The sequence below is a fragment of the Ceratosolen solmsi genome, unplaced genomic scaffold (assembly GCF_000503995.2).
Source record: "Ceratosolen solmsi marchali unplaced genomic scaffold, CerSol_1.0 scaffold17, whole genome shotgun sequence".
NCBI lineage: Eukaryota > Metazoa > Arthropoda > Insecta > Hymenoptera > Agaonidae > Ceratosolen > Ceratosolen solmsi.
Window position 1 is genome coordinate 663,700 of NW_011948445.1, and position 16,709 is coordinate 680,408.

The window sequence follows — 16,709 nt, forward strand, 5'->3', positions numbered from 1 at the left end:
ATTTAAAAATACCAAATAAATTATATGCATTTCGATTTAATAATACAAAATTTATACTTTTTTAGTAGATAAAATAGTTTATTCTTTAATATTTCAAATATGAAATTCATCGTATGGAATAAATATTATATATTTGAATTAAAATTATACACAATGTTTTCTTTTTTGCATTGGAAATTAAATTTAATTTAATGTTCATCATTAAATGATATCAATAAAAAGTATGAAATAATATTAAATAACTGTATATTACTGATGTTATAAATAGTTAATTCTATACTTAAATAATTTCTTTGAATTTGGCATAAATTTATTTTAAAATCTAGCAGATGATGTACTTCACATATTGATATATTAATATAAATATCAGTCATTTATATTTAAATACAGCAAATAGTAAAAATGACCAATAAAAAAATATTTATAGCAACTATTTAATTTAGATTTAGATCTACTTTAGTCTTGTTTTAATTCCTAATGATAGTCCTACTGTATGAATATTTTAAAGAATAATAAGTTATTAAAAATTTAAATAATACTAATATAAAGTAGGTATTTATGGTCATTTTATATAAACCTATTATATCGTAATTATTAGTTGAAAAAGTCAATTTAGCTAATAGTAATCTTTTTTTTCATTTTAAATATGTAACTATATTAGAAATATTAAACAAAATGCCACATTGATAAAATTTCTTAATATAAGCATATTTTATAAAATGTTCTATAATTTAACAAGTTATTTTATATTATGTTACTTAAATAGTAATAGGTAAAAATTAGTTATGAATATCAAGCAATTTCAATTGCTATTATTATATCTATAAACTATATTTATTTAAAATAATTTGTAATCTCGCAATTTCATTTTATAAAATTGATGAAATCTATTTAGTTATTAAATGTTATAGCAATATACAAATATACTATACTTTCAATTTTAATTACCATGAAAATGAAATTAATTGAATTTCTTTAGTTTTTAATATATATTAATATAGTTAATATTCCTGATCTATACTTTTTTTAATAAATCATTTTCAAATAAAATTACTTTTAATTAGTAATTCTTTTTGAAATTGATAAAATTCTATGCTCTTTTAAAAATTATGCATAAGTTTTTTATTAATCCGAGCAAAGAAAGAATTGATAATATCACAGTAATTAAATCCTTTTGTTAATAAATTTGTAACAGTTTTATTAATTAAAACGTAATTAAAATGAAGTGTACCTAAATCATAAATATTGCACTACCAAACTAACATGAATACAAAATCACTGCAAAACTGTCTCACCTGCTATATTAACTTACATTCAAATGATTATTATAATTCATTTCTCTTGAACGACGATGATGACAACGATGATCTGTGAATAACAACTCTGTAGAATTATTATATTATATACATGATGTTCAGCATATTAACATGATTAATTATGAAATAAAAAATTTGATTACATAAATTGAATCAGAAAATACAACTTAACTGAAAATCATGTATTAACAGACAAAATAAAACACAAAACGTCCACATTATTATAGTCAAATATGGATTTGAATTTTATTCAATGGCTATCTTCAAATTGATTATACAAGAATGTTATACAGTATGTAAGAAGTTTCCATGGATCTATGTAGCGAGAGGAAATGTTTTTACAAGAATACAGAATTATCTGTAAATACCGACTTCTCTTAATCGTTAATAGTTTAAAGTGACGAACTTATGCATTGGTTCAAAAATAAAATATCTGTAATACATACCAGAATGTACTCACGGATATGATATATGTAGACTATAGTAAGGCGTTTATCAAATCATACAGATATCAAAACAATGACATGAATAACCAATTGGAACCATTATAAAAAATGTATAATTTATCTGTATTATTAAATTAATCCTCTATCATTGAATAAAATACGCAACAAAAATGAAACCCGATGTACAAAAACCTTTTGGATCAACCAACGCGCCTACAATACAGCTTAGAAATTTAAAAATAAATTCCCGATGTCCTGACGATGAAGTTTCTTTTAAACAATATTTTCGACAAAATATTTAATACATAGAATAATGATTTTGTATTCTTTAGAATACTACATTGGATATAAATCTATTTTTTCTTTATATTAAACGTTATACCAAGAAATCAGCATAAATATATGTTGAATGAATAACGACACAAGAAATTTTGCATTGCAAGAAATATTGTTGCCGGTAAAACAGTTTACAAAGCAGATTTTCATACTTACTTTCTATGTATAACAAGCTATGTGGATTATAATACAACTATTACAAACCTATTTCTAAAACTAATGACACTAATTGCTGTCATACCATCAGGAATCGAACGGAATGGGACGGGCTGTGAACATAACGACCAATATTTATATTATTACTTCAATAATTTAAAATTACTTAAAAATTGACAATTAAATGGACTCAAAAGAAAAATATTGTTTTCGTTAAAGATTTTCAACACAAATTTCTTCTTTGTTTCAACTGATTCGACCCATCCCGTATGATTTTTACGACGAAAAAGAAACTATTTTCTGCCATTAGGAAAAAATTTCAAAATCAAACACAACATGATCCATCAATTTCAATAAGTTTTTAGCAATGAATTTCCCCACCTCTTCCTCAATAAAAAAATAAAATAAAGTCGGTTGTTGACGCAAACGATGTTGAACAAATGAAATGACTGTACTGCACAACCATCACCTCTCACAACTGGATTGAAACGTATTAAAAATTTCATATCAGGATCAGTGAATAATGCTGCGAAACATAAATTCATTACGTTCACAAGAACAAATATAACTTTACATATACTTGATAGAAAATTATATATTATGCTTTACCTTGATTGGGATAATTTTACCATTTAATACAGACGCACTTCGATTGTCCTACCATCAATACGTGACCGATTCATCATAGCTATAATATACATATTAAGGAAAATAAAAATAGGAACAAACTTAGATTTAACTATACATGAAAAAAAATTTATCATTTATACACACACAAGCGCGCGCGCGTACACTAATACACACACACACACACACACACATATATACACATGTGTATAGTTTTAAATTAGTTGATATTGAACTTTAGAAACAAATTTAAAAAATAGATATTGCATACATATTTATCTACTTTAATTTTATGTCCTAATTATAAAAAAGAACTACTTATTAAAAATATCCAAGTATACGAGCTCCAAATATTTTAATGCCTTCTTTTATAAAATAAATTCAATTAGATGTCAAATCAAAGGATTTATAATATATAAATAGATAATATTTCAAAGGATACACACAGCACGTTCTGCATCCCACTCTGATGCAAATCGTACCATACCCACATCTGTTCCTCTCATTTCTGCAAATTTGACCTCACCTATATCTTGACATTTATCTCTCAACATTTGCCAGGTTGTATTTGGAGGTAACTGGAAGTAATAAATTTTGAAGTAAAAGGAAGTTTTATTAAAATGTTTGAAATGTTCTTAGAAAAATTATTTACATTTCCAATAACAATTGTGTCAGATATTTGTCGAGACCCATTACTATTTTGTCTATTTCCACCTACTTGACCAGCGTTGGTAGAAAATGCTGCTCCACCAACGGAAACACGATCAGTATCTCCTCTATTAAAACCACCATCAAAATCTCTGCTATTTCCAAAAGCCGAATTTCCAAAGGTATTGTTAGCACCAAAACCAACATCGTTATCCAATTTGGATAAACCTCTTGGTGCGAAACTATTATTTGATTGGGCGTTTGCAAGTGATGCTTGAAGATTTGCTAAACTAGCAGCTCCCTGACCAAAATTATTCAAATTGGATGCCAATTCATTTGTCAAAGAACTATTCAATAAAGAAGTTGTTGCCAGATTAGCTCCTAATCCACTAGCTAAACTGGCTTGTAGAGCAGCTGCATTACTATTTGTAAGTGCTGTAGCTAATGATAAAACATAATTAAAAATATTTTGTTAATTTGTATCATTTTTAAATTTAAGATCCAGGTACCAAAACAAAAATCATTGATTTTATGTTTTATTTTTAAATAAAATTATATACTTTCATTATGTACTTAATCAATTATTTAATTTTCAATCAAATTCAAACAAATAAAATCCTTTTAAGATTTGAGTAATATAAAAAAAATGTTAAATATAACTTTTCTTGTACTACAGTTCTTAAAACTGTTTTTTCTTATCGAAAATGAAATACATACTGTACTACTAAAAAAATCATATTATTATTGCTTATTAAATAAGTGCTTCACTATTTAAGCATATGTATTTTCATTATAATACATATTTCATTATAATATATTCATATATACATTCATTATAATTATCTTTTCAATTTTTATTTGTTGATTATAAATGAAGATAATTTATTATTTTATTAATTTGTTTGGAATTAAAATACTAGTCATTTTAAATTAAATATTATATTTAATGGCAAAACGTTTGAAATAAAATTATATTGAATTCGTATTTTGAACTTTAAATTTCATAAAAAAAAATTGTAAAAAATTAAATTACCTAATTGTGCAGGAACAACATTATTCAATCCAGCTCCGAATGCTCCAGTAGCTAATACAGGTGCTGAAATCGGATTAACTACTGGTGGATTATTAGGTTGAACATTTGGAATATTTCTAGCAACATCTGTCAATCTGTTTCCACCTGCTCCTAGGCCCATTCCAATCCCCTTTAAACCTATCAAATAAAAATTATAAGATAAATTTTAGAAGCATTAATGTTCAAATTCCATTATATAAAAATATTAACCTTCAGGTAATTTAGGTGGCATATCTGGTTCATTAGCACGATCTAATCGAACTGTCATGCGTCTATCATAAAGTTGTTGATTATGTAACATTGAAATAGCTTGCACAGATTCAACTGGATGATCATATTCGACAACACCAAAACCACGTGATTTTCCATCTTTATCTTTGCCTAGCTCAACATGCAAAACTTTTCCAGCTAATTTAAATACTTCCAGTAATTTTTTTTCATCAACTTTATAGTCAAGCTGTATGAACAAACATAATTAAAATATTTAAGTAAATTACAAATTTTATTATATAGTCAAACTAATTTCCTTACATTAGCTACAAAAACTCTAGTAACTAAAGGTCCACTAATACCAAGGGATTCTAAAAACTGAGTGCTTAATCCATATGTATTTCCAAATTTATTATCAGCATTTCCACCATTACCACTGCCACCACCTCCACCGCTAGGAATTGGCATATTTTGCCTGCCTGGATTAGGTCTTGATTGATCTCGAAATCTGTCTTCTCGAATTCTATCATTATTACGTCCTGTAGTTAAGCGTCCATATTTGTCGCGCTCAACATCATAATCCTATTAAAGTAAAATTATTTTTGAAAGCTTATGAATTGTATTACATAAATATTTCATGAATGTTTAAAATACCTCTTTGACTACAAGCTTTCTTCCTTTAATATCAAACCTGTGCATTTTCTCTACAGCTATTTTCACGGAATCAGAATCTTCAAATTCAACAATACCACAACCTCTAGGCTTATCATTTTCATCTGTAAAAAGTTCAACGTGAGCTACTTTCCCAACTTCAGTTCTAAAAAGATCTTTTAAATCTTGCCAACGGAAATCATAAGGTATATTTGATACGTAAATTCGTCGATCAGCAACTTTTCTGCCACGATCGTTTCTTTCACGACTGCGATCTCGACTATTAGAATTTATACGATTTGGCCGATCTGATCTACGATTTCTGTCACGCTCTCTACTTCTATCTCTATCTTCACTATTAGACATTGTATTTCTAAAATGTAAATAAGAATTAGTATTTTTCAATAAAATAATACAAAAGCTAAATATTTTAAGGAATATTACAATAAACTTTTTAATAATTTCTTATCATTATTTCTTCAAGCAATACTCGGGTTATTTTCGGCTATACTTACTCTTCTGTTTTCATATCTTGATTTTTCTCTGTACAGGTTCTTCGACAATTCTTGATATTTTGTTTTTCAAGTATATAGCTTCAGATTAAAATTACAATAAATATTTTTATCTTCAATGACTTATTAATAATTACGATTTAAATAGAACAGATACTCCAATCAATTACAACCAAACGAAGCCGAAAGCGTCCTCAAAATGGCTGAAAGGCCGGTTTAGAGCAATTACTAAATCGTTGCCTTTGCTCTTCATTAACGAACAAGCCAGACATAAAATTAAAAGGTTTGAAGTTTCAAATAGAGTAGAGTAAGAATATTTTATCGCATGCGCAGTAAGCTCTACTGAGTTAATTGACTGGCAAAATCACTTTCAAAGGCGATTAATTAAAGATACAGAAAGTTTAAAACTTATATAGTATACCCCTTTGAATCATGCGCAGGTGAATTCTGTTTATTGGTTTAATAAAAGGTGCAATTTATATAGATCTCCAAAGGGATAACAAAATGATAGTAAATTACTTATAATTTATAAACATTAGTTAATATATTATTTTAAATTTTCATACATTTCTCTATTAAATTAAATCAAAATTAATATTGAATATGTATATATTTCGTGTATTCATTCTTATACTATTTATTTATATTATTTATAAGCGTCAAGAACAATAATATTTATATTTATCGTTCAATAAATTTTTAACACAATGTCTCAATTTTTAATTAATTTTCAAAAAATAAACTCCTGAAATTGAAATATGTATAATCAATAATTTTTTACTATCTATATATATTTCGATTTTAGATAATAAGCTTAGATTTTATAACACGTATCCTTTAAAAAATGTACTATTAACTTCAAATTTATTCTACATTTTTCATCTGTTATGTTTATAGCATGCCAAACTTCTGGGTTAAGTACAGGATTGATATTTTAGGATAATATATAAAACAAGTATATTAATTGATTATTATTTTTTTGTAAATTTTGTATTCTGTTTATTTAAATATACATATTTTATATAAAAATAAAAATTCTATAAAATTTTTTTAAATTAACAGAATGGCATGGATATTGAATATAATCAAATGTAATTTTATTTATGTACATATGCTTTTACAATAAATCAGAAATTTAGACGTTTATAGTATAATACAATTAGTTAAATACAATTTTTATTAATACTGAGCTGGGTAGTAATGGTGTAAGACTGGTAATGATCACATAGAAAACTTTACAAATAGCGTCATTAATTGAAAACCGATGCTTTTTTTACCGATTTTAGTGTACATAAATTTTTTTTCAATGTGTTCAGATTGAAATCCGTGCTTTAAATCATTGTTATAGATCCATTTATACTTTTCCCACTCTTTGTAAATAAATAACTAACAGTATTTTTAAAGCTATTTTTATTCTTTTACTTTAGGAAAAAATTATGTTAATAACCTCACTTTCAGGAGAATCTTTGTCGTTGATAGCTTTTTATCAGTTAATTTAAAATATCAAACAAGATAAATAGAGACATTATCCTGGGTTTGTTGAAAATTTCTGACTAAACTTATTCTTAGTAGTGGTAATATATCCTAGTTACACTAGTTATATGTTGTTCACCTTTTTGATAAATAACAACCAAAATTATTATTTATTTTTCAATACAAAAGAAAGTCTATTCAAGAATAAACCATATTATATATGAAAGCTAACTTATGAAGACTATTTGTTCTGGTTCTTAATGATTTTGTTGATTCCCTCGATTATTTCTATCATTCGTAATGAAAACTTTTTAGACTTAATATCAAAATGAAGAATTGGTTGAACGTAGTAGAGTTTATGATAAACACCGAATTCTCAACACGCTGAAAGCTTTTCACTATCATCAGCCCAGTCCCTCATAATGTACTTATGAAAGAGCTCGTATAAGGAGATCTCATCATAGTAATTCTGACACGAAGTATTAATTCCATTCTATGTTAAAGTTAGGGCAAGATCGGCGATGATCTTCTACAAATAAATCTTGTTTACTTTATTTATTATCTTTATTCATTCTAAGGATTAGGTATATAAAATCTCCTCGAACAAACTCTTAATTCTTCTCCTTATTGTATCAATTTCTAAAGAATATAACATTGTATATGGTCAAGATTAAAGAAAGAGATTACAATATGCATTAATCAATGATTTGGCATTCCAAATGTATAGAGTCTTATTAGTAGTTACTTTTTAAATTAGTGATAAGCAGGGTTTTTACATAAAACAATCGTGCACATTGATTATAGTATTGAAAAAATATCATTACATATATGATAGATAAGTGAAAAGAATAATTGACATAATTTAATAAAACGATTCAGAAAAAGCGCATCGATACAGTACATATTTATTTACGTTATCAAATTCTATTAAAACACTCTATATATATTTTGCTAAATGAATTAGGAAACTCTCACTCTGACATTAACTAAAAGCTATTAGAAATATAAGGAATATATAATATGAATAGCATGATCTACCTGATTAATAATATATTCATAACATTCTAATATTAGTTTTAAGTATATTAGTGGACTATACGCTTAGCGCGGTATTACCAATCCTGAATATACTTATTGTTCAGTATTTATAGGAATGAATATATTCTTTGCTTCAATTTTACAATATGCCTTGTATACAGAATACTTTAATTTTCAAAAGTAATACCTTCTATATAATTTATTATTTCGTAAATGTTTAAATCATGGGTCAACAATGTACAAAACATGGGGTTTTTAATAGAATCATCTTTAAGAAATATACGTATTAAATAAAGTCAAGGAGTCTCGTAATATTTTCATATACCATCAAGTTAACATAAGTATAAACGATCAAATATAAGATCATCGCAAAAACGTGACTGCACAAAATGAAGAAGAATTTTTAAAGAGGATTATTAAATTTTTAGAAGTGATTAATTAATTTATAATGAAAGAAACGTGAATGGTATCTTAGATTAAAGTAAAACAAAATTATTAAATATAATTTTGTTTATAAAAATATATTAAAAAAATATATATAAATATATTGTTTTATAAAAATACATTAGAGTACATTATTTATAAATATTTTAAATATTGTACAACTTTTTGCAATAACCCATTTTTAAACTTATACGAAAATATTTGACGCAAAAATTTTCAAATGAAATAAAAGATAAAATAGATTCTTAATTTAAATTTTCTGTGGATAATATTTTACTATATACATTCAATAAAGTAGTTTCTAATGTATACATTAAATTATTATTATTGTTTATGTAAAAAATGTTCTTACCATAATATTGGAGATTAAAATGAAAATAGAAATAAAATTTCTTGACAAGTAACTATTTTCAAACTATTTTTAAAATATTTTACCGCCCTTAATTTTTTATGCATATGTGTAAATATGTATGTATCAAGAAAATAATAAAATATTCAAATTAGAAATTTATCAAATTCAATTAATTAGTTTAATAAATTAATGAAACAAATTTTTAAAAAATTGAAACAAAACTAAACGAAAATTCAAAAATATCAGAATCGAATAGATGAATTGCATTATAGTCTATAGGGAGCATCAAGAACAACATTGAAGGCTAAAAAAATGAATATTTGTATCCTTTCTTTTGTTCGATATCACAAAATTCTCTAGATATGTAAAAGTTAAATAAGAAAAGCTACCAAAATTATGTATTCTGAAAAGTTAGTAAATTGTAAAATTTACTTTAACTCAAAGGTTACATTGTAAGAAATTAGAAATACAAAAATATAATAAATGAAAAATCCTTAGTTTTGTGTGTTTTAAAATATATTTTAAAAAATATTAATTTTGTTAATTTTCTTAGTTTTTTTTAGTCGAAATATCTACTATATATATATCCAACATATTGATATATATCCAACACGCAATCATTAATAAACGTATAACTTTGTATCATGTGATACTAGTTCCAGATATTGAAGTATTATAAAATTTTCTACATTGATGTTTGCTTGATTTTATAAAGTTATACAAATAATAGAAAATAAAAATTTTTTTTATAAATGTAATTGCCTTTTATGAAATATATATACAAATAATTACTTTTATACATTAATTATATTCCTATTATTAATTATATCTTAATAATATATGTATATATATATATATATATATATATATATATATATAGTTATTATTATATATTGTATATATACATATACAATAACTACACAGTTATTCAATCATTTTGATTTGGAAATATTAAATAATTTATCTTGAATTTAATGTTAAATGATAATAGATATAATATAATCTTATTTATCTTTGGTAAAATTGTTAAATTTTTGAAAATAATTTTTTTTAAAAAAGTAGTGAAATAATTTTAATAAAATTATAATTAACATTTTTATAACCTTAAAATTAATCATAAAAATATAATCATTAATTTCTATAAATATCAGAAAAGTATTGATAACTGATAAAAAGAATATTAAATTGTATATAGTATGTACAAGTAACAAATAAAAAAATTCATCGGATACAACAATTTAATGATAAATTACATATAATATTTTAAGTAAAATACAGGGAAAAACATTCAAATAAATAAAATTAGAAATAAAATCTAGTATGTGTGAAAGATGATTAAAGTTTGTTAAAAAAAAAGATATTAACAAGATATGAAATATGAAATACCTTGAATACAAAAAAATACTTAAAACTACTCATAAATATTAAAAATCTAAAGGAAAAGGGCAAAGAAAACTAAAAGTAAGTACTTAAAAATAAATCGGCTATTTTTATTAAATTAGAAATATGAAAAAAATTATGCATTTTTATTTTAAAATTACAGTATATCTTTTTAAAATAAAAATTAATTATGATATGCGCATTTCTTTTGTTTATAAATTAAAATGATTTTTTCCTTACTTTTAATTTAACTTCATTATTTTCGTAGTCAATTTTGTTTTTAATATAAAATTTGATTATTTTTGTATAGGCGCATGTATTCTTCTCATTTTAATTTGATATTTATTAGCTGCTAGATTATGGACATCAGCTTTCTAAAACTCTATAAAAGTCAATATATTAACAGTATTAATTCTATCTATATTTTCATCTACCTTGCTTCGTATCATGCATCGTAAGTTAATTGTAACACGAGTTAATATTCTCTTTCTTTTCCTCCCACTCTTTCTCACTCACGTACACTCATACACTTATTCAATCTCATTTTTACATTTGAACTTTCTGCTTTAACGAAAGTTTTGGCTTTATGAATTTCTATTATAGTTTTAAAAAAATATACGCTTCTATAATAATTTTTTTTCCAATCTATCATTTCCATTTATGTTGTATTTGTTAAAAATTACCAACCATAAAAAGGGAATTTAATAAAAATAATATAAAAGAATGGCGGCTCTATGGATACGAAAGATTGTAAGTTTCGTTAAAAATTATATTTTTATATATATATAAAGCTATCAAAATTATTAATTTTAGAACTCACAATTTAAGAAACATTCGTATTGTTTATTAGAACTTAAATTTCCTAATCTAGCTCATTTATTTCAAATTGTATTTTTATTTTTCAAGCCTTAATTTCTTGCAATTTCTCTTATTTTAAATTTTAGTATTTTTCTTAATTATTTTTAATTTTGATGTATTCATATATGTACTCAATAGCACTAAAAATAAAATAATTTAATTTATATTTTTACATTATAGATACCATTAAAAGTTGCAGATGTCAGGTTTTGTAGTAGCAATCTTCATAAATGTACTTTAATCCCTGGGGATGGTATTGGTCCTGAAATTTCTGTAGCTGTACAAAAAATTTTTGAAGCGGCTAAAGTAAGATTTTTGTCTAGAAGCTCTTGTTATATAAAGTATAAATGATATTATAAATGTAATATAATATATATTTAATTTTATTTTATAAAAATCTATTTTGATTTATAAATACTGAAATTAAGAAATACTGTATATATCTAATTTTGTTACATTGATAAAATTTTATTATGTAAATATATTGTATTATAGGTACCTATAGATTGGGAATCAGTAGATGTTACACCTGTTAAAGGGTCAGATGGTAAATTTGGTATACCTCAAGCAGCCATTGACTCAATTAACAAAAACAAAATTGGTTTAAAAGGACCACTTATGACTCCAATTGGAAAAGGGCATAGATCCTTAAATCTGGCATTAAGAAAGTAATAGTACATTTTACAGTAGATTCCTATTGTGTAATGAAAGTTAATATATTGTTTTATCTTTTCCACTAATTAAGGGAATTCAATCTATATGCTAATGTTCGACCATGTCGGTCTTTAGAAGGTTATAAAACTCTTTATGATAATGTTGATGTTATCACAATTAGAGAAAATACTGAGGGAGAATATTCCGGTATTGAACACGAAATTGTTGAAGGAGTTGTACAGTCTATTAAGCTTATTACAGAAGAGGCCTCAAGTAGAGTAGCAGAATTTGCTTTTCAATATGCTAAAGATAATAATAGAAAAAAGGTTTAAAGTTTCTAAGAATTAACAAGAAGATACATATCCTTGTATATAATAGTTATATTTATAATAAAAAAAATTTCTAGGTAACTGCTGTACATAAAGCAAATATAATGAGAATGTCAGATGGTTTATTTTTGAGATGCTGTAGAGAAGCAGCTCAAAAATATCCAAGTGTAAAATTTGAAGAACGATATTTAGACACAGTTTGTTTAAATATGGTGCAAGAACCAAGTCAATATGATGTTCTTGTAATGCCCAATTTATATGGTGATATTTTGTCTGATATGTGTGCTGGTTTAGTAGGAGGTTTGGGACTTACACCAAGTGGAAACATTGGTTTGAAAGGTGCTCTTTTCGAATCTGTAAGTTTATTTTTAAGAAATTGATTTTATTAATAATTTCTTTTTTAAATATTTAATTAATAATCATTTAAAGGTTCATGGTACTGCACCAGATATTGCTGGGCAAGATAGAGCTAATCCTACAGCTTTATTATTATCCGCAGTTATGATGTTAAAATATATGGGTCTAAATGATCATGCCACGATCATTGAAACTTCTGCTTATGACACAATTAAAGAAGCTAAATACTTAACAGGCGATTTAGGTGGTACTGCAAAATGCAGTGAATATACAAGTGAAATATGCAGCAAAATTGTTATGCAAATAAAATAATAAACTTATTTTTATCTAAATTAAAATTGTTAATATGCATAGAAATTTTGGTTTTAATAGATGAGTAAAACCTGCTTATCTGAGGATTTGTTTTTACAGTGTTGAATAATTTGTATGCGAGAGTGTAATTTTAATATTAAAGTAAGTTTAAGTATAAAAAAAGAAAGATATATAATTAGTAAACAAGTACAAATAATAATACAGGATTTTATGAATAAATAAATAATATTTAATTATAAAATAATTTAATGAGAGTTCATAAATTATAAATTTATTTAATATTTTATAGAATATGTATTCTATAACAATATATGATTCTGAATATAAATAAAAATTATGAGAAATATTTTTACAAATAAATTATTTAATATAGATAAACATTATGTACATACACATAAATAAATGTTGTCTAATATAAATTGCAAATTTTATTAAAGAAAATTAATACATTAAAAACTTAAAAATTAATAATCAAACAATATAAAATAAATTCATAAAATACAAAAAACGATATAAATTATAAAAAATTTTTAATGTTATAATTTTTAAGTAAATTTTTTCTTTTTTGTAGAACTGTAACATCCAAAAGAAAAACCAGTAGCATATTATTTTCATTATAATCATCAAAATAATATAAAAAAATTAAAAAATATGTATTAATATGTAGCGAAATATAATTTTAATGAATGTAAATATAAAGGATGAATAAAACAATTATCGCTTTAATTTTATTAAGATCTAATTTATATCTGTGAATAAATAACCTAATGGTGAGCAATAATAAAACATTTCAAGCAATTAATATATTTATAAATTACTATTTGGTATGGAAACGTTTTATAAATTAAGCAAAATAATTTTTCAAATCGCCTTTATACAAAACGCGATTAAAGTTTGGATGCTTGCTGTTAAATATAAAATATATTTAACATATGTACTACCTTAGGTAGGAAGGATAAACCAGTAAAGTATACCCTCAATTTGCATTTTTACCTATAAAACATTTTTTGTCGGTAATAGAGTATTCTAAAATTTCCATTCTTTCTACTTCCATCTTATTCTTAAAATATTTTGTTTCTGAGTATACCTGTAAGCGTTGCAAATTTAATTTTGTTCGAAATATTGTAGGGATGTAATTCTTGGCTCGAACTGCCAATGTTTCAATAGCTTAGTTTGCCGCCCGCCGTAGCAGACGCTCGGGAAGGGGTGAGATGTAGGGGCTGTACAAGAGTCGTGAGAGTTGGTTAATTATATTTATTATACAATTTATTACACTATTTACATATGGATGTTGTAGAATCTTCTTGTATCTTATATGAAGATATGATTTCTTGATCGGCTTCTTATACAGGAGGTGTCACTACACAAGATGCCTTCAAATCATTTAATTAATGTAAATTGCACAGGTAAATAATTGCTGCATACTTCTGAGTGGAGAGTGTGAGATAATCTTGATGATTGTCTTATGGCCGGTTCTGTTGCCGGCTGACAATAATTGAAGAGAAAATATGTATCAACGTTCTTACAGTGATATCGTAATTCAATCTGATTCAGCGGTGAGAGGGACACGAATCATGTGCGGCGTGACTCCTTTACTCACCAGCATGAACTATTCTTGTGGCGAATTACTAGCACTTATTTCTGTATTGAGTGAATTGTTAGGCTTGGCTTTCTTGGATAATTAATTTCTATAACTTGACCTTTCCCCAGACTGCTCACTCTTATTCTAAATGATTTGTCGCCCTTTGAAGAAGAAAGATACTTGGTTGCCCACGCGGACAGCCCTTTGGCTGCCCACGCAGACTCTATGCCAATAATCCCCCGCGAACTGCCTTTTCTTCACTTGCGCCAGCACGAATTTCAACCGAAATCTCCGACAATCAATCTAAAAGGCATACGTGCGAGATTAAAAGAATCTATTGCAACCAGGGTAGCAATTGAACAGTGAAGCCATTGGGATCGTAATCAATAAAGTGCGCCAAACACGCCTCCACACCGGCGGGCTAGTACGGTAGTTCATAAGGTTCTGTATTAATTGTACAAAATTAGTCACTCTGGCTCGAATCTGCTCAAGCTGCGCGCAACACAACCCACGCAATACAGTCTTAAAGGCCACACAGGGTTCAGAACGTAAAAACTACTTTCTACAAGTATTTACGTTGTCGAGACTCGAGTTCAACCATTCAAGATCGGTGATAAGTTCCTTCCGTCCGGGAAGTGACTAATTCTGATTCATGCGTGTGACTAACACTCAAAAATTCCCATTCTCCGTTTGAGTACGGTCGAATTAAATAACAATTACCTCTTAAAAACTTTATCTTGTATAAAAACGTGTTTGCATTCTCTACGAATTTTTATTGATTACTATTACCACTACCATTACTATCTTCCCATGCTCATGAAGAGCATGGTCGACTAACTCATGATGATCCCTACAACATCAGCATTGAAGATCCACACAACCTCCGTAGCATCAACAACAACCAAGAACAGAAGAAAGCACTCGCACCACTACAATAGAATAATTCGCCATCTCAATAGAAGCAACCAACAACGCTACAATATTATTATAAGTCATAACCAGAATAAACAATAATTGAACTAAAAATACATTACATTATACTTTTCAGCCCTTCCACTTGTGCCTTCTTTCTTCTTAATCGCTATGGCGAGAGATTAATCCGCTGAACTATTAAATTGCCAGTTCGAACCATAAAACCAACATTAAATTTCGAACACACACAAATGTTTCATAAAATATTTGCTTCTCTTAGCGTAGCATACTGATGCTATTCCATGGAAAGTGAGTAATTATAAAACTCTTACCACTTTTTCGAGAAGGGCACGTGTTGTTTCTGTTATGAACACAAATGGCGCGAAGATTGGCCTCGTGAGCGTAGGACTCGAGCTCGCAAAGAGGTTAGGTCGACAAGGTGGGCGCAGAATGGCGCGAAGGCTTGTCGACACGTGGTACGTGCGTATGGGCCATGTGCATCTCCTTAAGTACAGAAAGTAGAATTAATTAAGATAATTTTGTGTGTACCTGTGAGATAAAAACCTTCAATCTAAGATGATGGCAATGACGCCTAAAGTAGCTGATACTACAAACGACTACTAATCTTGGACTCAGTTGAGGGACTTGCCACTTCCTTCTTCAATGAGGATTTCAACTGGTACTTGTCTTCGGACTTCGATAAGGGATTTTTTCCACTTCTTTTTCTTTGAGGCTTCAACGAAAGTTTATCTTCGGACTTAGTTGAGGGACTTGTCACTTCCTATTTCAATAAGGACTTTATCGAGAGTTTGTCTTAGAACTTCATTGAGGGACTTGCAACTTCCTATTTGAATAAGGGACTTCACCGAGTGTGATTCCCTGTGATGACTTCACAAGCTTGTGATTGTCTCTTAAATACATTTGTTTGAGAATGCGAGAAAGTAAAATGCAATAAAACATCTGGCAAGCGATATCGTAAAATTCACACTAGCATTCAAACCCTTTCGCTCACAATTATTTGTACTAGTGTCATAAAACATCTGG

General features: G+C 26.5%; 2 protein-coding genes across 2 annotated transcripts; one reads left to right on the plus strand and one right to left on the minus strand.

The window, feature by feature from the left end:
• Nucleotides 1-1,534: 1,534 nt before the first annotated feature.
• rump (heterogeneous nuclear ribonucleoprotein rumpelstiltskin) lies at nucleotides 1,535-6,057 on the minus strand. The gene is made up of 9 exons (XM_011504422.1): nucleotides 5,978-6,057; nucleotides 5,466-5,835; nucleotides 5,133-5,393; nucleotides 4,812-5,058; nucleotides 4,563-4,739; nucleotides 3,534-3,970; nucleotides 3,324-3,459; nucleotides 2,864-2,942; nucleotides 1,535-2,780 (listed from the first exon to the last, which is right to left on the minus strand). The coding sequence occupies exons 1-8, from the start codon at nucleotides 5,989-5,991 to the stop codon at nucleotides 2,887-2,889; spliced, it is 1,698 nt and encodes a 565-aa protein (XP_011502724.1). The 5' UTR covers nucleotides 5,992-6,057; the 3' UTR covers nucleotides 1,535-2,780; nucleotides 2,864-2,886.
• Nucleotides 6,058-11,322: 5,265 nt separating this feature from the next.
• Idh3a (isocitrate dehydrogenase [NAD] subunit alpha, mitochondrial) lies at nucleotides 11,323-13,327 on the plus strand. Its single transcript, XM_011504423.1, has 6 exons — nucleotides 11,323-11,411; nucleotides 11,700-11,825; nucleotides 12,015-12,187; nucleotides 12,265-12,499; nucleotides 12,580-12,858; nucleotides 12,932-13,327. The coding sequence occupies exons 1-6, from the start codon at nucleotides 11,385-11,387 to the stop codon at nucleotides 13,169-13,171; spliced, it is 1,080 nt and encodes a 359-aa protein (XP_011502725.1). The 5' UTR covers nucleotides 11,323-11,384; the 3' UTR covers nucleotides 13,172-13,327.
• Nucleotides 13,328-16,709: the final 3,382 nt, after the last annotated feature.